This window comes from Loxodonta africana, chromosome 18, assembly GCF_030014295.1.
Source record: "Loxodonta africana isolate mLoxAfr1 chromosome 18, mLoxAfr1.hap2, whole genome shotgun sequence".
Classification (NCBI taxonomy): Eukaryota; Metazoa; Chordata; class Mammalia; order Proboscidea; family Elephantidae; genus Loxodonta; species Loxodonta africana.
In genome coordinates this window covers 15,718,546-15,739,691 of record NC_087359.1, presented here as the reverse complement: position 1 = coordinate 15,739,691, position 21,146 = coordinate 15,718,546, and the positions used below count along the sequence as shown (strand labels likewise).

General features: G+C 53.2%; 1 protein-coding gene across 2 annotated transcripts in view; it reads left to right on the top strand.

Moving 5' to 3' along the window:
- SEPTIN9 (septin 9) overlaps nucleotides 1-21,146 on the top strand; it is a 164,592-nt gene that overhangs the window by 63,737 nt on the left and 79,709 nt on the right. For both annotated transcript variants that reach the window (XM_010596924.3, XM_064270675.1), the window contains exon 2: nucleotides 7,222-7,854. In XM_010596924.3, coding sequence (XP_010595226.2) covers nucleotides 7,222-7,854 — 633 coding nt within the window. The remainder of the gene's footprint in view (nucleotides 1-7,221; nucleotides 7,855-21,146) is intronic.

Sequence of the window (21,146 nt, the reverse complement as noted above, 5' to 3'; positions counted from 1 at the left end):
TGTATTGGGCTCTGCCCTGCGTTTGCTGGGACCCTGGTCTCCAGCCCTTGTCTGCAGTGGCTTTAGCCCTAGGCTGGAGCAGGGCTTTGAGGCCCGCAGTCCCCACTGCCCAGCCCGGGGCTTGGTACACAAGGAAGTGCTCCATCTGGTTTCAGGAGCAGCGACAGGTTTGGCCAGCAGCCTCCGGTCAGGGCAGGGGCCTTAACAATGGCCCCTTGTGCAAGACGCATTCCTCCTTAACCAGGCCCAGATCCAGCGCCTGCTTCGACCCAGCCCCCCTGGGCAGGGATGGGAGGCCTGCATCTGGAGGGAGGCCCGGCAGCCTCGTGTACACGCTTAACGGACAGGAGAGGGCTGCAGGCAGGCTGGGCCTGGTAGAGTAAGATGGGTCAGAAGTGGGCTGTGGGGGTTAGTATGCAGAGATATTCACATGGGACTGACGGTTTTGTCTCCTGGTACTATTATGTGGCCTGAGTTTGTTGTTGCTCTTAGCTCCGGTCGAGTTGGCCCCTGACTCATGGTGACCCCATGCACAGCAAAACAAAATGCTGCCTGCTTGTCTTCCATCCGATGACTGGTTGTGGATCGGACCATTGTGACCCGTAGGGTTTCCATTGGCTGATTTTTGGAAGTAGATCATTAGGTCTTTCTTAGTGATCTATCTAGACAAGCCTGTCTTAGTCTTGAAGCTTTGCTGAAATCTGTTCAGCATCCTAGCCACATGCAAGCTTCCATTGACAGATGGCTGATGGCTGCATATGCCGTGCATGGGCCAGGAATCGAACCTGGGTCTCCCATATGGAAGGCAAGAATTCTACCACTGAACCACCCCTGCCCCCGACTCACATTTAGAGTAGACAAGTTGGAAAAAAGTGGGGAAGTCTAATGAAGAAAAACACCCCCCTTAAGTCCATCCAGAGAAGTTGTTTCTGCATGTGCACGTGTGCGTGTGAGTGCACGCTGCACATGGGTGCGTGTGCGTGTGTGAAATGAGATTAGCGTCTCGGTCAACATCTTGCATCCTGCTATTTTTATTTACCGTTAAATTCTGAGCATTTCTCATCTTACAAAAACGCAGTTTTGATGACTGCACAGGACTTCAGCATATGGGTTTAGCGGAATCCATGTAAGCCCGGACGCTTTCCAGTGTTTTGCTATTTTAATGCTGATGCAAATGTCTGTGATCATAAATCTTTTTGTGTTTCTGCTGATTTCCGTGGGATAAATTCCCGGAAGTGGATCAGAGTACAGGAACAGTGTTAAGGCTCACGGTGCACGGAGGGGCTGGGGTGGGTGGGAGTGGAGGAGGCTGAGGAAGGTTTTTGGGAGGAGAAGGTGAGTTTTGACCTTGCGGGCGCTTGCATTCACAGGGGAGGGAGGAGGAGGCAGGCGTTCTTGTTTGGGATGCATGTAAACAAAAGGGGCACTCCTGCCCTTTAGAGGGACACGGCTGTTTTGCCCTTCAGTGGCAACGTGGGGGCCCCCCATGCAGTCTGCTCCCGTTTTTGTCTGACATGCAGCAGCCCACACCTGGTGATATCTAGCCAGGGCCTCTGGCACTGCCTTCAGCCGTGTTTACCGAAAAGGAAGTAGCCCACCTCCTTGGTTCAGTGAAAGACCCCGTTTTCTGCCCATTCCCTCAAAGAGTGGCTGTAGCTCTTCTGTGCAGTCACGTTGTTGTTAGCTGTCAGTCAAGTTGGCCCCCAACCCATAGCGAACCCACATACAATGCGATCAGACTGTTGTGATCCATAGGGTTTTCACTGGCTGATTTTCAGAAGTAGATCACCAGCCCTTTCTTCCTAGTCCATCTTTCCTGGAAGCTCTGCCAAAACCTGTTCAGCATCATAGCAGCACACAGGCCTCCACTGACAGACGGGTGGTGGCTGCCGGGAGGTACATTGACTGGGAATCCAACTCAGGTCTTCGGCATGGAAGGCGAGGCTTCTGCTACTAAGCCAGCACTACCCCCCACCCTCCCACCCCGTGCAGTTGTGTCTTAAGCCTGATAGAGAAATGATAAACTGGTCAACATTCTTGGTGGCTCCTGTGCCCCCACATGGACACCTGTTACCTGCCCCTGCCTCCACAGCAAAGGGGAAGATGAGTAACGGGAGAGCTGCCTGCTCCCTCGGCAGGTTGCCCTGAGGTGGTGGAGGAGGGGTGCTTCCCAGAGAGATTGTCCCATTGGGAGGGCAAGGCTGTGCATGTGTGGAGGACCAGCATATTTTTAGGACTGGGTCAAGAGATGCTGAGGACCCTGTCCTGCATCCTGACAAGCCTTCTTCTAATTTTTCCCGGCTGATTCTACTCACGACATCTTTGCTGCACATGAGGTGCCCTGTGAAGCTTGCCGTGAAAGATCTTATTTCATCACCCTATATTCTGCTGTAAATCTAGAGCAACGTCACTCCTTGGCGACATCTCCCGCCATCTGAGGTCTTGTACGATTCCTGGAAAGGGAGAAGGAGGCAGAGCCCCGGGGAGAGCGGCTTCCCTCTCCTGGGGCAGACGCAGCCGTTCTGCAGCCGTGGGGCTGCGCTTCTCTTTGTCCACCTGTGGACCGTTTCTGAATGTGGTTGGGGGTGATCGCGGCTGGGGGTGGGAATGGGGTGACAGCCCCCAGCAGGAAGGGCCTTTGGTGAGCTCAGAGCCCAGAGGTCTCATCCTCCAGTAGAGCCTGTCTGGGCTTCCTGGGGCTGCTGTATCCAAGTCCCACAAACTGGGTGGCTTGAAACAACAAATTTATTCTCTCACTGTCTGGAGGCTGGAAGACCAAAATCAAGATATTAGCAGGGCTATGCTCCTTCTCGGGCTCTGGGGGAGACTCCTTGTCTCTTCCAGCTTCTGGTGGCTCCTGGCATTCCTTGGCTTGTGGCTCCATCACTCCCATCTCTGCCTCCATAATCACATGGACTTCTCTTCCACATCTCTGTCTCAAATCTCCCTCTCCTTTCTCTTATAAAGACACCAATAACAATTTAGGAATCCCTGGGTGGTGCAAAAGGAGTCCTGGTGGCACAGTGGTTAAAGTGCTCAGCTGCTAATCGAAAAGTCCGCGGTTCGAACTCACCCAGCAGCTTCATGGGAGAAAGATCTGGCAATCTGCTTCCTTAAAGATTTACAGCCTTGGCAGCCCTATGGGGCAGTTCTACTCTGTCCTATAGGGTCAGTGTGAGTCGGAATTGACTCAACGGCAGCAGGTTTTGGGTTGGGTGGTGCAAATGGTTAACATGCTTGACTACTAACCAAAGATTGGTGGTTTGAGTCCCCTCAGAGGTGCCTTAGAAGAAAGGCCTGGTGATCTACTTCATAAAGATCACAGCCTTGAAAACCCTGTGGAGCACAGTTCTATACTGACACACATGGGGTCGCCATGACTGCAGTTGACTAGATGGCAAACGGGTAATTGGATTTAGGGCCCACCCCAAATCTGGGATGACCTCAAGCTTAAGATCTTTCATGACATCTGCAAAGATCCTTTTTTCAAACGAGGTCACATTCCCAGGTTCCAGGGGTTAGGACTTGAACGTGTCTTTTTCCAAACGAGGTCACATTCCTGGGTTCTGGGCGTTAGGATTTGGACATGTCTTTTTTGGGACGACCATTGACCCACTGCAGACCTTAGAGGACAGTGGAGCTTCTCAGGGCAAGGGGGGTGAGGGCCCTGGGGGCTCCCTCTTCCTGAGGCCCCTTCTTGGGGGGCCCCAGGGTTCCATGAGCATGCCGCAAACCTATGATCTCCAGAGGACACTCTGTGATTCCACGCATATGACGTGTTTAGAGTAGGCAAGTGCCTAGTCAGGAAGTGGGTTAGTGGTCTCCTGGGGCTGGGAGGAAGAGGGAATGGGGAGCCATTGCTTACTGGGCACAGAGTTTCTGCTTGAAGGGATGAAAACGTTCTGGAAAGAGATAGTGGCAATGGTCACACAACGTGGTGAATGGAATTAATGTCACTGAGTCGTACACTTTAAAATGCAAAAAAAAAAAAGATTTAGCACAGTATCATTCTAGAATCAGGCTGACACTCTTTAACATGCACCCTGTGTGGAAAGCAAGGAGACCTGGTGGTGCAATGGTTAAGCACTTGGCTGCTAACTGAAAAGTTGGTGGTTCAAACCCACCCTCAGCACTGAGGGAGAAAAGACCTGGTGATCTTCTCTGGTGAAGATTACAGCCTTGGAAACCCTATGGGGCAGTTCTATTCTGTCCTATAGGATCTCAGTCAATCAGAATTGACTGAAAGCCACGCAGGAACAACAGCAATGAAAGTTTTGGCGATCCCAAGCGTGTCAGAGTAGGGCTGTGCACCCCAGGGTTTTTAGCGACTGATTTTTTTAGATTACCAGGCCTTTCTTCCACAGTGCCTTTGAGTGGGCTCAAACGTCTAACCTTTCAGTTAGCAGCTGTTCGCACCACCCAAGGACACATGGAGTTGCCATGAGTCAGACAGATAGACAGATGGACAGATGGGTAGTGGTCCTAACACTAAGACCTCAGTAGATGGTATTCCTCATCTTACAAAGACACAGAATAGCTAGCTCAGGTTGCTTGCACCTTTGTGCGATTGACAAGTTCCTGAAAGTTACCAGAAATGATCATGAGATTAAGGGTGGTCGAAGGGTATCTTTCATTTTGGTTCAGTTGTTAACCCTCCATGGTTAACAACTCAACCAGTTCAGTGGTTGGCAAACCATCCCCTGAGGACGAAATCTGGCCACCACGTGTTTTTATGTGGCCTGTGACCTGAGAATGGTTTTTACATTTTTTAATAGTTGTTTTGTTGTTGTTGTTGTTAGCTGCTATCGAGCCAATTCTGACTCCTGGCGACCCCATGTGTGGCAGAGTAGAACTGTGCTCTGTAGGGTTTTCCAGGCTGCGATCTTTCAGAAGTAGACGCCAGACCTTTCTTTCAAGGTGCCTCTGGGTGGACTCCAACCTCTAAATCTTTTGGTTAGCAGCCAAGCTCGTTAACCATTTGCATCACCCAGAGACTCTGAATACATCCTACAGATGTAATTTTGTTCTGCTGCACTGTGCTTTAAAAGGGTTTTGCTTTGTTTGTGCCAGCATTTAAAAATCAGGAGAGAACATATAGAACTCAGGTTTCCAGGCTCTCTCAAGAACACGCAGCTCTGGCCACACTGGACCCACACTCCTGCGAAGCAGCATGGGGCTAAGTAGCTGGTGCCTGCCCGAGACTGACTCACAGGGACCTGCCAGTCTGTGGCCCGCACTACTTCCCACCCTACCACGTCACTCTGCAGGCTTTTGCAACCCCTGCCACCTTTGGGTAGGGTGAGCTTTGTCCCTGGGACTGTCTTCCTCTGTGCCCACCAAGAAGGAGGGACGTCGCCAAGGAGCCCCGCACTGGGAGGTTGGTTTTTCAGCCTGCCGGTATCAGGGACTGGGCTTCTTCTGCTCCCTACTCCCCAGCCCTAAAAGCATAGCCGCCCTGCACTCAGCCTTCTGCACCCCTACATGCCTTCCCAAGGAAGCACCGTGCTGGAGTTTGGGGTGAAGAGGCTGGCTAGAGGGGCCCCTTAAACATGGCTGAGGCTGTTATTTGTGGTTGGGATCAGGCTCTGTCCCTTTTCTCTGCAGGCAGGGGGGAGTTGAGGGGTTCCCTGAAATCCTGGGCTCTGGGGGTTGGCACAGCGAGGAGAGGGCTGGAGAGGACTCTAGGTGCAGCCGCGGGAGAGGGCTGGAGGGGACTCTGGGTGCAGCCGCGGGGAAGAAGCCAGAGAATGTTCTGCCATGGGGCCCCTTCCTGGCCTGGCTTCAGAAGTGGGAGCAGCTGGTTCTGGTTTGAGTGCAGGCCACAGGGACTGTGAGGATGGAGGCTTCCCAGGCACGGTCCCTGCTGCCTGGGGGAACAGACCCTGGGGAGGCAATGGGGCCCCAAGACCGGAAATGCTAGGTCGAAGGGTGAGGGTCGGGGGGCCAGCGCTCCTGGGGCCAGGTCTACTAGGGCAGGTATTGTAGCAGAAGGGAACACGGAGGAGGGGCCGGGAAGGGTGGCGGGTGTGACGTCAGCCTCCACTTTTGGACAAAGCCAGGGGTCTCTGTCATCCCAACAGGAGCTGAACAGCAAAGTGGTTAGTGGTACCTTGGGCTCAGAGTCAAGCAGACAGACACGTTGTCCTACCTTGCCACTCACTGTCGGCACCATTGGGCACATTGCTTCAGCACTCTGTGCCTCAGTTTCCCTGTGGGATAATAATATTAGTTGTGTCCTAGGGTTATTATGCGAGTAAATGAGACTGTGCTGTAAGCATTCAGCCTGCAGTCAAGGTTCCAATGGCAGCTGTCCCTCCCTGTTGTCACCGACAGGCTGTGGTTCTTCCTCTCCTGATCCTGATTGGTTATGGTGGTGGTAGTGATTCCTGGGGACGTGTCCCCCCACTGGTGGTGGCCCTGTGTTTGCTGATGGCGTGTGCATTGGACGGAGGGGAGAATGGACAAAGGACAGCCACAATAAGAGAGAAACCAAAGGCTCTCCTCGATTAGGAAAGTTTTTACAGTAGAAGCAGCAACTGGAGAGGGGAGAGGCGGCCACCACACTGATGGCCGATGATGGCCGGAGAGGCCTGGGGAGGCCAGTGTCCTCCACGCTCCAGCCTTTCCGTCCCAGTCCTCACCACCGTAGGTGCCTCTAGAAGGCCCCTGGACTGGGGTTGTCTCTTTCTTTTCCTTTTTTGCCATCTCAGCCATTTTTACATGTACAATTCAGTGACGCTAATTGAGTTCACCTTGTTGTACAACTCTCACCACTGTTTCCAGACTTTTCCTTGCCCTTAACAGAAGCTCAGGGTCCCTTTGGCAACAATCCCCATTTCCCCTCCCCCCAGCCCCCGGTAACCTCTAGTATCCATTCTGTCTCTGCACTTGCCTGGCCTAGATAGCTCACGTAAGTGGACCATAGAGCATTTGACCGTTTGTGCCTGCCTTGTTTCACTGAGCACCAAGCTGTCAAGGTCCGTCCACATCATAGTGCATATCAGGACTGGTTTCTCCTCGTGGTGGAGTAACATGGAGAGACCTCGTTTTGTGGATCCGTTCACCTGCTAGTGGACACTTGGGTCGTTTCCACCTGTTTCTTGTCCCTTTTGAGATGTGGAGGGGGTTCTCTCCGGGTCCCCTAGCTACCATCCCATTGCTCCTCCTTAGCAGGAAACCCCAGCGGGAGTATTCACTGTGCCTCCTCTCTTTGTCTTCCAGCCTTGAAAAGGTCTTTTGAGGTCGAGGAGGTTGAGACGCCCAACTCCACACCACCCCGGAGGGTGCAGCCGCCCCTCCTGCGAACCACAGTGGCCAGCTCCACCCAGAAGTTCCAGGACCTGGGGGTGAAGGGTGTGGAGCCTGCCCGCCATGTAGACTCCTTCAGCCAGCGCTCCCCCAAGGCTACACTGCGGCGGGTCGAGCTTCCAGGGCCCAAGGCGGCAGAGCCCATGTCTCGGCGCACTGAGCTCTCCATTGACATCTCATCCAAGCAGGTGGAGGCCACCAGCACCCCCGGGCCTGGCCGCTTCGGGCTCAAGCGGGCTGAGGTGCTGGGCCACAAGACACCTGAGCCAACCCCTCGGAGGACGGAGATCACTCTAGTCAAGCCCCAGGAGGCGGCCCACCGGCGCATGGAGCCCCCCGCCTCCAAGGCCCCTGAGGTGCCCACCGCTGATGCTGCCCCCAAGAGGGTGGAGATCCAGGTGCCCAAGCCGGCGGAGGGGCCCACTGTCCCCACACTCCCCCAGACCCTGGAGAATTCGGAATCCAGCCCAGGCCCTCAGCTGCAGGGCCGCCTGGAGCCCAGACCCCAGCCCACCATGGCCGAAGGCCTGCCCCGGAGCCAGGACGGTGAGTAAGAAAACATTGGGGTCTTCGTGGGCGACATGGTGGAGGGAGAAAGTAGACAGGGAGCTGGGCTTGCTGGGGAGCCTGGAGAGAAAAGCTGAATATCGGGGGGACACAGCATGGAGACGGTGGAGACCTGAGAACACACCAGGGGAGGTGCGGAACATGGTGGGGTGACGGCTGCTTGTTCTGCCCACTGGGATAGGCCAAGATGCAGCAAGTTGGACTTCAGTTAGACTTGTGGTATAGAGGGCCTCTTTATTGGTCAGAGGGGCCATGGTGCAGACCCTTGGCTGCGTAAGCCCCAGGCAGCAAGGGTCTGGGAAGGCAGGGAAAATGTGGATTGGTGGCAGGAGCCGGGCTGGCTCGTGGGGGCACGTGTGGACGTGATGTGTTTGAGACCCTCGGAAGGTCTCTCATGGGTGGGAGATGACACTGTGAGGCTGCTAGACCAGCAGGTGGGCCTACTGGGAGACAGGTACCTGCTCAAGAAGAGCTGCAGGCTATCCTGCAAGTGTCCAGTAGTGGCAGAGGGCTTGGGGCACAAGGAAGGGATTCCTGCCTTCCTGAGGCTTTCCATGGAGGGAGCTTTCTCCTTCTGGTCCTGATGGCCTGTGCTTCCCTCTTCCTCCTCCTCCTAGAAGGACTGTTGTGCCCAATAGGGGTGGCTGTGGCCCAGGCAAGGCTACAAGCTCACCCTTAACCTCTGCATGCTCACCTTCTCAGGGCTGCTGGGGCCGGGGCGGGGGTGGGGGGGGTTCCTGGGGCCTGGCAGCCCTGACGCCTGCGCACAGCTCAAAGCCAGGGCTTGGGCAGTGTTCTGGGGGCCCAAACCTGAAACTGAATCGACTTGAAGGCAACAGGTTTGGTTTTTAGGTTTTTTTTGGAGCACTTTTGGGGAACTTGGTGCCCTGTGGGACACAGGGCCAGCTTGGGGGTGTGGGGGGTGTGGGCACGGCCCCTGCCCTTCCTCAGAAGCATGGACTCCACTGGGGTTGGATCGTGAACCCCTGTGCTGAGGATCTCTGTATATGTTTAATAAGTGTGTTTTGGGTTGGATAAATAGAACATTCTGGGTTTTTTTTTTTTTTTTTTTTTTCCGTTTGAATGAGAATTTTCCGGTGGCCAGTGGTCGGGGCAGAGGGAGGACTTGACTTTGTAATGGGGTGCAGATACAGAACGAGACCAGAGCCTCACACAGTAATGTGCACTTGGACGCCTGGGTCCTGCTCAGGTGCAGGTGAGTTGGGGCAGGTCTGGTACAGGGCCTGAGACTCTGCATTTCCTACCAGTGCTGGTCCTTGGAACACACTTTGGGTAGCGAGGGCCTAGAGGGCATTTTTTTTTTTAATTAAGTTCATTTTCTAGCACTGCAATATCTAGGTATTTTCTTGATATATTAATAGCCAAAAGAATAACCAGTTCCCTTCAAGTCTACCCTGACTCATGGCAATCCCATGTGTACCAGATAGAACTGTGCCCCATAGGGTTTTCAGTGACTGATTTTTCAGGGTAAATTGCCAGGTCTTTCTTCCAAGGTGCCTCTGGGTAGACTCGAACCTCCAACCTTTTGGTTAGCAGTCAAGTATGTTAACTGCACCATCCAGGGACTCCATCTGAAGGAATACTTCTCTGTAATTTTAGTATCGATGTACTTAAAGACTTAAAAACATACTGCATAAAACAAATGGATACTAAATGAGTATTTTTTCCCCTTCATTCTGCCCTCATCCCATCTCCTGGTAACCACTAACCTTTTGTCTCGATGGATTTACCTATCCTAGATATCTTGTATAGATAGGTGAGATCCTACAATATTTGTCCTTTCTGTCTGGCTTATTTCACTCACCATAATGTTTTTGCTGTTCATCTAGGTTGTATCATGTATCAGAGCTTTGTTCCTCTTTAAGGGTGAATGGTGCTCCATTGTGTGGGTGTGTATACCTCCTTTTGTGTGTCCATTCATCTGTGGACGGACACTTGAGTCATTTCTACCTTGTGGCCATCACTAGAGGATATTTTAAGGTCCCCACCACCACTGGGTATATATTATTTATATACCACCACTGGGTATGTGAGTCCGTCTGTCTAAACTTGACCCTGCAGAGCCGCTCCACATGCCCCAGACACAGTGATGGCAGCATGTCAGCGGAAGGCGCTGCCAGGGCTTTTGCGGAGTGGCCAGGCTGTTTCCTCTCTTCACAATTCTTCTGTTGGACCAGTGCCTTTGAAGTGCCACTGGAAACGGCTGCCTCCGGGAGCGAGTATTCCCCAGGATGTGGCTGGGAGACATCCTCCGCCTGTCCGCATCTCTTATGGCAGCTGGTGCTAGAGGAGGGGGTCAAGCTGGGCGGGGCACAGCCACGGGGAGGGGCCAGAACACCACCCGACAGCTGACAAATGCTGCTCAGCACCCACTTTACACCAGCAACCATGCTGGGGGCCGGGGCCACAGGGATGGGCCAGACCAAGGTCTCTGCTCTGGGAGTGGTCACGTGGGGTCAGGACGGGAGGGTAAATAGGCTGGTAAATTGTCGCCACAGATGGTGTGCGGGAGGCTTCTTGGGCCATGAGGCATCTTCAGCTGTTTTGAAGAGGGTAGGATTTAATCAAGGAGCCCTGGTAGTGCAGTGGTTAAGCATTTGGCTGCTAAGCGAAAGGTCGGAGGTTCAAACCTACCAGCCGCTGTGTGGGAGAAAGATGTGGCAGTGTGCATTCATAAAGATTATAGCCTTGGGAACCCTATGGGGCAGCTCTACTCTGTCCTACAGGGTCACTATGAATTGGGATCCCCTTGATGGCACACAGCAACAACAGGATTTAACCAGGTGAAGAAGGGGAGATAACAGCTTTCTAAGCTGAGGGAGCAACTGGGAGATGTTGGGGAGCCGGGACTCAGAGGGAACCGTGGGATTCCTCAGTGGGAAAGAATTTACGTGTCCAAGCCCTGGGTGCACCCTAGCTAGCCTCATGGCTCCTCAGACAGGAGCACCCTATGGAGTCAGGACCCAGTCCTGCAGGGACAGTCCTAGAGGCTGGTAGTGCTCGCTGACCTGCCCTGGAGCACCAGCTGGGCTTGGGGTTACATGCAGATCATGCGTGTATACGCATGTAACGTGTGTGTCCTCACACAGGTACCATACCCCTGTGCCTCTCCCCTCCGTCTGTACTGGCTGGCTCGGGAGGGGGTCCTCCGGAGACCAGTTCTCACCAGCTGAGGACACTGGAGGCACAGCTTGGACCAGGTCGGGGGTGGGAAAGACCCTCCCAAGATGAAGGGTGTGCTGGCTGGGGGCCCGCAGCCCTGGGTGTGACGGGGGTGCTGAGGAGAAGGCCTGGGATTTGAGGCCTCGGTTTCAGAAGGAGTCTGTTCACTTAAAACAGCGTGAAAGGTCTCTGGAGTCACCCTGGGTGAGGTGGGCTGGTGGGCCGGGCAAGCCCATCGATGGGGAGTGAAGGGCCGGGACAGACCAGGGGCTGGGCCCTCCCCATGGAGGGCTGTTCTGGAATCCGCCCCCCAGTTCTCAGCTCCTCCCTAACCTTCCCCCACGTCCACCCTACTCATCTGCCCACCCCCCAACCCCGTCCCTCTGGGCAGACCCGATTCTCCTTCAGCCTCACTTCCGGTCCATCCTTCCTGCAGACCTGGCGTTCCATCACTTCTGCCCCTTCGTGGGGGCGGGGTTGGGGGCTCCCAGCGCCCCCCTCAAGGCTTCCTCTGCTGTTCACTCTCTACGTGGGCTAACCACCCCTTGCCCCTGGGTCCAGTCGGCACAGAGCAGAGGGAAAGCATTGTGGGGGGAGCTCTGTGCCCTCCACCCAGACTCTCAGCCCTTCTGCTCTGCCTCCTGGGAAGCTCTCGGCTTGTCTCTGTTCCCAGAGCTGCTGGCCTAGGGTGGGGCCTCCTAGGGCCCCAGCAGAGCTGCTCCCAGACTGCTGTCTGCAAGGCTTGCTGTTGTTGCCTCCCAGTAGGCGCTGACTCATGGTGGCCTGCGCATAACAGAACTAAACGCTGATCCTGCCAGTAAGATGGATTGACACAAAAGCCACTCAGTGAATTCAGGCATACCCTAAGGCATGTTGTATGCTGCAGTCTATTCCAACTCATGGAGACCCTATAGGACAGAATAGAACTGCCCCACAGGGTCTCCTACTCTGTCATCTTTAGGGAAGCAGACTCCCACATTTTTCTCCTGTGGAGAGGCTGGTGGATTCTAACCTCTGACTTTCCAATTAGCAGCTGAGCACTTAAACATTGTGCCATCAATGTTTCACACTGCTGACCCTTCACTGGCTCCGTCAGTCTGGGGCTCCCTCCAGCCCCAGCTCCTCCTGCCCTGTCTTCTGATGGTCTCTTAGGGCCACCTTTCCTTGCCAGTGCCTCTGCCGGACCCTGTCACATCAGTACTCCGTGGAACTCCTACCCACTCAGATGGCACCTCCTCCATGAAGCCCTCCCACCAGCTGGAAGTAGCCCCCCCTCCTCTGATTTTCACACCTTTCTGCATCTTTCTCGTGGGCAAATACCTCGTGTTTGGCTTGGAATGTAAATTGTGTAGGAACCTTCTTTCCTCTGCTAGATTTTTTTCCAAGTGACAATAGTTTTCCAGATTACAAAAAGTACTACAGTAGACCTATAGAAAGTAGAGGAACCCCTGAGACAATCACCTAAGACACCCTTTGAGCTTGGAATTGAAGCTATTTCCACAGGTCACCTTTTAGCCAAATAATAGATTGGTTTATAAAATAAACACAGTATCACTCAGGAGTAATGTGTTTCCTTAAACAATTCACTGTATGAGACCAAACAGTCAACAGTGACCCAAAAGCAAAGCTGAGACAGCAGGGAGGGGAAGGGAAGCTAGATCAATGGAAAGAGGACAAACAGAATGGAAATAATGAGAATGCCGACACAACAACAATTTGTATAAAAATTGTTAAAGGGGAACCCACTTTGCTGTGTAAATGTTCACCTAAAACACAATAAAATATTATTTTAAAAAAAGAAATACTACTGTACACTTTTTTTTTTTTTTCAAATCAGAAAATGTAGAGATGACAGAGAAACTAAGATTCGCTCATAAGCCGGGATATCCGCTCTGAACATTTTGGCTATTTATTCTTCAGAATTCCTTCTATGCCCACACGAGGTTCTAGGTTACTTGCGGGTGGAGCTGTCCTCGCTTTTTTAAAGAGTTCCATCTGAAACGGATATTGCTGATGGTTGCGCAACACGATGGATGTGATTGGTGCCACTGACGTACACGTGAGGAATGTGGAACTGGCAAATGTTGTGTCATGTGTACTTTTGTCCTTGTTGGGTGCAGCAGAGTCGCTTCCGACTCATAGTGACCCCATGTGACAGAGTAGAACTGCCCGTAGACTGTTATCTTTATGGAAGCAGATCACCAGGTCTTTTCTCCCATGGAGCCACTGGGTGGGTTTGAACTACCAACCTTTCAGTTAGCAGCCAAGTGCTTAACAGTTGCACCACCAGGGCTCCTTATATATATTTTTACAATGGTAAAAATAAAGAAAGCAAGAATTCCACCTGAGTACAGTGACTGTGGAGTCCCTGAGTGGCACACACAGTTAAGTGCTCAACTACTAGCCAAAAGGTTGGCAGTGCAAATCCACGTAGTGGCCCCTCAGAAGACAGGCCTTGAAAACCCTACGGGGCAGTTCTACTGTGTACACGTGGAATCGCCAGGGTCAGACTCTTCTGGATGGCAGCTGACAACAATGACTCAGTGTCTTGCACATAATGGGTGCTCCATGAAAGATGTTGAAGGAGAGACCCCCCCACAGTGAGATGGGTGGCTTTCTGGTGGTTCCTCCAGATAGATGTAGGGACCCCAGGGGCCCCCATGGGGCCCCCCCAGGGACCAAGCAGATGCTTCCTGGGTCAACTTTACCAGCCCTTCTGCCCCCCCACTTAGTCTCTCCTGAGCTGAGAGGCTTGGCAGTGATATGCCAGCACTTGGTGGGCCACATACTGCTGAGGTCGCCCTGGGGGTCTCACCGGGCATAACAGGCAGACATTTGCTTCAGTGGGGGTGGAGGGGCTGGGAAGGGGTCAGTGTTTCAGGAAAGGGAATGGGCACTTTGGTGGGTGAAGAGGAAGAAAGGGAGGGGCACAGAGGCCTGGGCCTCGTTCCTGCCTACTCTTCCAGCCCGGGGTGAGCTCTGAGCCAACTATGCTGGCACCTTGGTTCCAGTTTCCACACCTGCTGACCCTGTCTCAGCCCTGGTGTTGGAATGGCCTTGCCCACTCTCCTGGGTTCCTGTTCTTCCCTACTCCTCCCTGCATGGGTGGCTCTGGGCGGGGCTGGGCGAGGGGGCCCAGGAATCTGGTCTGCTGGGACGGGCTTCAGTCTGCCTCTCCGGGGAATGCCCCCCCGCCCCCGGCTGCATGGCCAACACCAGCCAAGTTCCCTGAGGCTGCCTTATAAGGCGGCACTGCTCTCGCTCATGTGGGCCTGGTGATTGGCCGTCCCGGGTGCTTGCTGGAGGGGACAGTGGTGGGGCTAGGGGCTGACCTTGACCACATTCAGGCTGGCTTTTGGGAGACCCACCTCTCCAGCCTCAGTTTCTTGATCTATCAAAGAGGGAGGGGCTGGACTTGAGTGCATCTGGGCTCCCCTGCTGGGAGGTGGCATCCAAGGTGCTGTGGTGGAATTGCCCAAGTGCCAAGATGTCCCTCAAGGTGCCAAGTATGCACTGTCGACTGCAGGCAGGAGATTGGGTGAGGCAAGCTGTAAAACACATGGTTCCAGTTGAGTTTCCCTTCAGTGAAACATATCTAAATATTATTCAGCCATACAGAGAAGTGAAGCCCTGGCAAGTGCTATGACAGGACTGGACCTTGAAAACACCATGCTGAGTCAAAGAAACCAGACACAAAATGACAAATATTGTGTGATCTCCCTTATGTGAAATACCCAGAATATGCAAATGCTTAGAGACCAAAGGCTATTAGTGGTCACCTGGGGCCAGGGGGGTGGGGGCTAGGGAGGTATTACTTTAAAGGGTTCTGAGTTTCTGTTTGGGGTGATGAAAAAATGTGGAAATGGTTAGTGGTGACGGTTGCACAGCACGGTGGACATAATTACGTAACGCCACTAAGTTGTACACTTAAGAATGGCAGAAATGGCAGATGTTTTGTTATGTATATTTCATCACAATAAATCTTGTTTTTAAATTTAGAAATATTCTTGGTCATGGGGCGGAATGCTGGGAGGTGGACGTCAGGCCCTGGAGCCTCTAGTATAGAGTGGATTCTTCCTCAAGGACCTGAGGCCCGATCTGTGCTGGGCTGTGTTAGGGGCTGGGTTGAGGCTGGGTCTGCACCGGGCTGTGTTAGGGGCTGGGTTGAGGCTGGGTCTGCACCGGGCTGTGTTAGGGGCTGGGTTGAGGCTGGGTCTGCACCGGGCTGTGTTAGGGGCTGGGTTGAGGCTGGGTCTGCACCGGGCTGTGTTAGGGGCTGGGTTGAGGCTGGGTCTGCACCGGGCTGTGTTAGGGGCTGGGTTGAGGCTGGGTCTGCACCGGGCTGTGTTAGGGGCTGAGGCTCAGGCTGGGCCTGCACCAGGCTGTGTTAAGGGCTGGGTTGAGGCTGGGTCTGCACCGGGCTGTGTTAGGGGCTGGGTTGAGGCTGGGTCTGCACTGGGCTGTGTTAGAGGCTTGCTGGGCTGAGGTTGGGTCTGCACCAGGCTGTGTTAGGGACTGGGCTGGGCTGAGGCTGGGTCTGTACCTGCGGTTTAGGGGCTGGGCTGAGGCAGAATCTGCACTGGGCTGTGTTAGAGGCTGGGTTGAGGCGGGATCTGCACTGGGCTGTGTTAGGGGCTGGGTTGAGGCTGGGTCTGCACCGGCCTGTGTTAGGGGCTGGGTTGAGGCTGGGTCTGCACTGGGCTGTGTTAGGGGCTGGGTTGAGGCTGGGTCTGCACCAGGCTGTGTTAAGGGCTGGGTTGAGGCTGGGTCTGCACCGGGCTGTGTTAGGGGCTGGGTTGAGGCTGGGTCTGCACCGGGCTGTGTTAAGGGCTGGGTTGAGGCTGGGTCTGCACCGGGCTGTGTTGGGCTGAGGTTGGGTCTGCACCAGGCTGTGTTAGGGGCTGGGCTGGGCTGAGGCTGGGTCTGCACCTGCGGTTTAGGGGCTGGGCTGAGGCGGGATCTGCACTGGGCTGTGTTAGAGGCTGGGCTGAGGCAGGATCTGCACTGGGCTGTGTTAGAGGCTGGGCTGAGGCAGGGTCTGCACCGGGTTGGGGACATGATGGGGGCATTTTTGTTCCAGAGGAGCTGGAGGACACTGTGGTGATGAGTGGGCCGATTGATGGAAGCATGGGGTTCCCTGGGACCACCAAGCAGGGACAAAGGGGCCAGCTGAGTGCGGGATGGGTATGCCAGGCCCAAAGGTGGGGGGACATGGTGCATCCCAGACATTCTGAGTGTGCAGGGTGGAGTGGGTGACCCCATGTGGCTTAGGAAGGAAGGGTCACAGGCTCTGTGGCCTGCCCCTGGACTGTGAACTCCCCAAGGAGAGGGTCTGTGTCCTCCATCTTGTTATCCCAGTGCCTGGTGCATGTCGGAGCCCTCGTGTGTGTTGGCTAATGCAAATAGGGAGTCCCTGGGTGGGGCAAACGGTGGACATACTCAGCCGCTAGCCAAATGGTTGGCGGTTCAAGTCCACCCAGGAGCACCTTGGAAGAAAGGCATTGTGATCTACTTCCAAAAAATCAGCCATTGAAAACCCTATGGAACGCAGTTCTACTCTGATACATATGGGGTCCCTGTGACTTGGAGTCGACTCGATGGCAGCTGGGTTTTTGCTGATTTTTAAAGCAAAGGGAAACATGATGCCATCCTGCCAGCCTCAGCCCGGCTGCAGGATTTTCTGGGCGGGTCTGAAGTGTCGGCACTTGGTAGAGCAGGGGCAGTGTTTCCAGAAGGCACGTTGCCACTGGCAGCCCCACCTGGAAGAGTCCTCCCATTTTCCTGGCTGGCCCCTATGGCATCCAGGTGCCCCTGGCCCTTGGGGATTTGGTCTCCCTCTCAGAAGGGGCACACTCTGAGGCCCATCGCACCTGATTGGGTCTGGAGCAGGAAGCCCCACTTCCCAATGTGGGGTGGGACAGGAGTTACAGCCAGGCCAGGTGGGCCTCGCAGGAGGTGGGGTTGGGGGGTTGCTGAGGACAAATCCTGGCTCTGGGCCTCCCCCGCGGCCCCCAGCTGTCTGCCAAGCCCAGCGCAGTGGGTGCTAGAATGCGGGATGAGGGAAGGATCCCGGGAATGCAGCTCAGAGCAGCTGCGAAATACCTTAAATAGAGTCGGCGCAGCTGCGGGACCGGGTGGGGCACACGGGTCGGAGCTGGAGGCCTGCCTCGCCTGCAGCTTGTGGACCTGCAGCTTGTGGGCCGAGGCCCTGACCACCCAGCCTGGCCTGGATGGAGCCAGCCCCAGACACATGGCTCTGGGCGGGCCATCCAGTCCTGTCCCAGGAAGCAGGAGCAGCTGTCAGAGGGGCTGGGTCTGCACCCACAGCCTCCCGAGCCTGGGACAGCTGCTCAGAGTGGGATCTGTACACGGCCAGCTGTCCAGGGGCCGCCGGCCACACAGCCCCGCCCTGTGCCACGTGGATGGCAAGTGCGCCGGGCTCTGCAGGCCTGCACTCAGAACCCCGGCGCCCTGAACACTGGGCAGCCCAGCCCTGACCCCACTTCCCAGCAGGTGGGCCTGGGAGGACGCCACACGGTCCATGTTGGCTGATGTGTCAGGTATGTTGGAATGTCCAAGAGCCATGGAGAGGCGCTTCCCTGGGCTGGGCCGGGCTTCCCTTCTGGAACTTTCTCCGACTTGGCTTTTCCTGACCTGGAGCTTTCCATGGGTGTGATGCGTGCCTTTCCAGAGTCCCAGGGGTGCCCAGGGCTCTGGGTTGTGGCTGACAAGTAAGGACAGGTGGTGTCCAGCACTGAGCTTTCAGCTCTCCACAAACACAACCCTGGGAAGGGGGTAAAAGTGCAGATGAGCCAACTACAGGAAGGGCCATGGAGCTCCCACCCTTGGTCCCCCCCCCTTCCTCTGCTGGCAACCCTGTGGAACCCTAGGGCTCCAAGGAACCAGTTTTGGAAGCCCCTGGTCTGTCCAGTGGCCATTAAGAGAGGGGAAGCAACTTGTCCGAGACCACACAGCTACTAAGATCCCAGCCGGATTCTGCCTGGTGAGCTCTAGTGGGAAGCTCTCCTCCCATCCGCTGGTCCCAGCCCCAGTGCTGGCCCCAGACGTGGCCCTGGAGGTGACTGATTCCAGCTCCCTCCTTCCAAAACAGCCCAGAGAGGTGACGACTTGGAAGCATGGAGCATCACACCGCCCAGGTTCTTGTTCCTTCCTGACACAGGCTGAGTTCCTAATCTTCCCGGAGTCTGTTTTCTCATCATCAAAGAGTTGCTAGATTAAAAATGATAACATAATAGGAGAACAATCAGCAGGCCATAGGCCCTCTCTGTACTTTCTGCACAGCTTTTTTTAAACCTAAAACTGCTTGTCAAAATAAAATTTATTTTTGAAAAAAAGTGATAACATTAGAAGACTACTGTAAGTCCCTAGCACTGGTTGGTTTTTGTTGAACAAGCACAGAAGGAAAACTACACAGGTCACCTTCCAGAATGAACAAGCAAGGCTTGTCCACAGACCCGAGCAGCCTCACCCCACTCCTCACCCTGAGTCCTGGGGATCTCGTCACATGGCTCTGTGCTTCCTCCTCCCTCGAGCTTTTATTTGAATGCTTTGCTGACCTCCACCTTCCCCAGGACCTTTTCCCCTTTTAATTATAAAAAGCAATGTACAAAGATCTCTTCAAACCTGAGACCAGAAGAGCTAGATGGTGCCCAGCTATCACTACTGACCTACTGTTCTGACCAGGGACACAATAGAAGGTCCCATATAGAATGGGAGAAAATGTAGAACAAAACTCAAATCCTAAAAAAGGTCAGACTTACCGGACTGATAAAGACTGCAGAGAACCTCCAGACTATTGCCCTAAGATACCCTTTGAATCTGGAATTGAAGCTGTTTCTGCAGGTCACTTTTCAGCCAAATAATAGATTGGCTGAAAAAACAAAATCACCCTTGAGTAATGTGTTCCCTTAAACAATTAACTATATGAGATTAAAGGTCAACAGTTACCCAGAAGCGAAGATGAGAGGGCGCAGAAGGGAAGGGAAGCTAGATCAATGGAAATAGAACAAACAGAATGGATATAATGAGAATGCTGATACATTGTAAAAATTGTAACCAACGGCGTGGAACAATTTGTATAAAAATTGTTAAAGGGGAGCCTAATTTGCTGTGTAAACTTTCACCTAAAACACAATAAAATTAAAAAATAATAATAAACTCATTGAAAGTGAAGAATTTATAAATTTATAGTTCACATTTCCAAGGAATGCCAGATTGCTTTTATAGATTTTGATAGTTTTTTTATAGTGTCAACTAGAAGTGACGGTAACCAGTTTAGACCAGTCCCAGGTGCTTTCACCTAAAAGGATAAACCTGATTTCACTGAGACTTTCCAAACCACCTTCTGCTGACACTTCCTCATAATAAAGCCAAGAACCCTTGTGTTGTGGATTGAATTTTGTCCCCCAAAATGTGTTGTCGGTCCTCACCCCTATCCCTGTGGTTTTAATCCTATTTGAGAGTGGATTTTCTTGATTATGTTAATGTGGCACTGTTGCTGTAGGAGGAGGCCCTGGTGGCCTAGTGGTTAAGAGCTACAGCTGCTACCCCAAAGGTTGGCGGTTCGGATCCACTAGGCGCTCATTGGAAAATAAGGGGGAGATCTACCCTGTCCTATAGGGTCGCTATGAGTCAGAATCGACTCGACAACATCAAGTATTGCTGTGGGGTATGTTTTAAATCAATCTCTTTTGAGATATAAAAGAGCAAATTAAACAGGGAATAGAGGAAGCAGACAAACAAACTCGCTGCCCTCAGGGTGACTCCGACTCATCGTGACCCTGTAGGACAGAGTAGAACTGCCCCATAGGGTTTCCAAGGAGCACCTGGTGGATTCAAACTGCTGACCTTTTGGTTAGCAGCTGTAGCTCTTCACCCCTGCACCACAGGTTTTCTGGAGGAAGCAGAGACGGGGGGAAAATAGATGCCGTGCCACAGGACGATCACCAAGGAGCCAAGGAATAGAAGCTGAAGGGACAAGAACCTGCTCCCAGAGCCGACACAGAGAAAAAGAGCCTTTCCCTAGAGACTGCACCCTGAATTCGGACCTCTAGCCCCTTAAACTGTGAGAGAATAAATTTCCGTTTGTTAAAGCCAAAAAAAAAAATCAGTGCACAACCATTGCCAAGCCAAAACCAAATCCATTGCTGTCAAGTCGATTCCGACTTATAGTGACCCTATGACCGAGTAGAACTGCCCTCTAGGGTTTCCAAGGAGTGGCTGGTGGATTCAAACTGCCAACCTTTTGGTTAGCAGCCGAGCTCTTAACCACTGTGTCACTAAAAAAAAAAAAATGTGTCACTAGATAACAACAAATAGTCAAATAAGACTTAAAGGATGTCTTTCTCTCCTGTCCCCCTGAGCCTTTCTGGGAGGTCCTTCTAGATATTTCATATGTGCATACATTCCTTTAGAGCAGAGCCAAAAACCAGACTCGCTGTTGAGGAGTCAGTTCAGACTCATGGCAGCCCCCGTGTTATAAAGTAGAACTGCACCACAGGGTTTTCTTGGCTATAATCTTTATGGAAGCAGATCACCAGGCCTTTCTTCCTAGGTACAAGGGTAGCTTTAAACCCAACTTTTCAGTTGGTAGCCAAACACAAACTGTACCACCCAACGACTGCAGAGCTCTGCATGTAAATATCATATGCTCTTGTTAATTTTAAAAAATTTTATTGGGGTAAAATATGTGTAACAAAAAAAATGCCTTTTAAAAAAATTTTATTGTGCTTTAAGTGAAATCAAGTCAGTCTCTCATACAAAAACTTGTGTACACCTTGCTGTGTACCCCTAGTTGCTCCCCCCCACCATGAGACAGCACACTCTTTCCCTCCACTCTCTATTTTTATGTCCATTTGGCCGCCTTCTGACCCCCTCTGCCCTCTCATCTCCCCACCAGACAGGAGCTGCCCACATAGTCTCATGTGTCTACTTGATCCAAGAAGCTCACTCCCTACCAGTATCATTTTCTATCCCATAGTCCAGTCCAATCCCTGAAGAGTTGGCTTTGGGGATGGTTCCTGTCTTGGGCTAACAGAAGACCTGGGGACCATGACCTCCGGGATCAT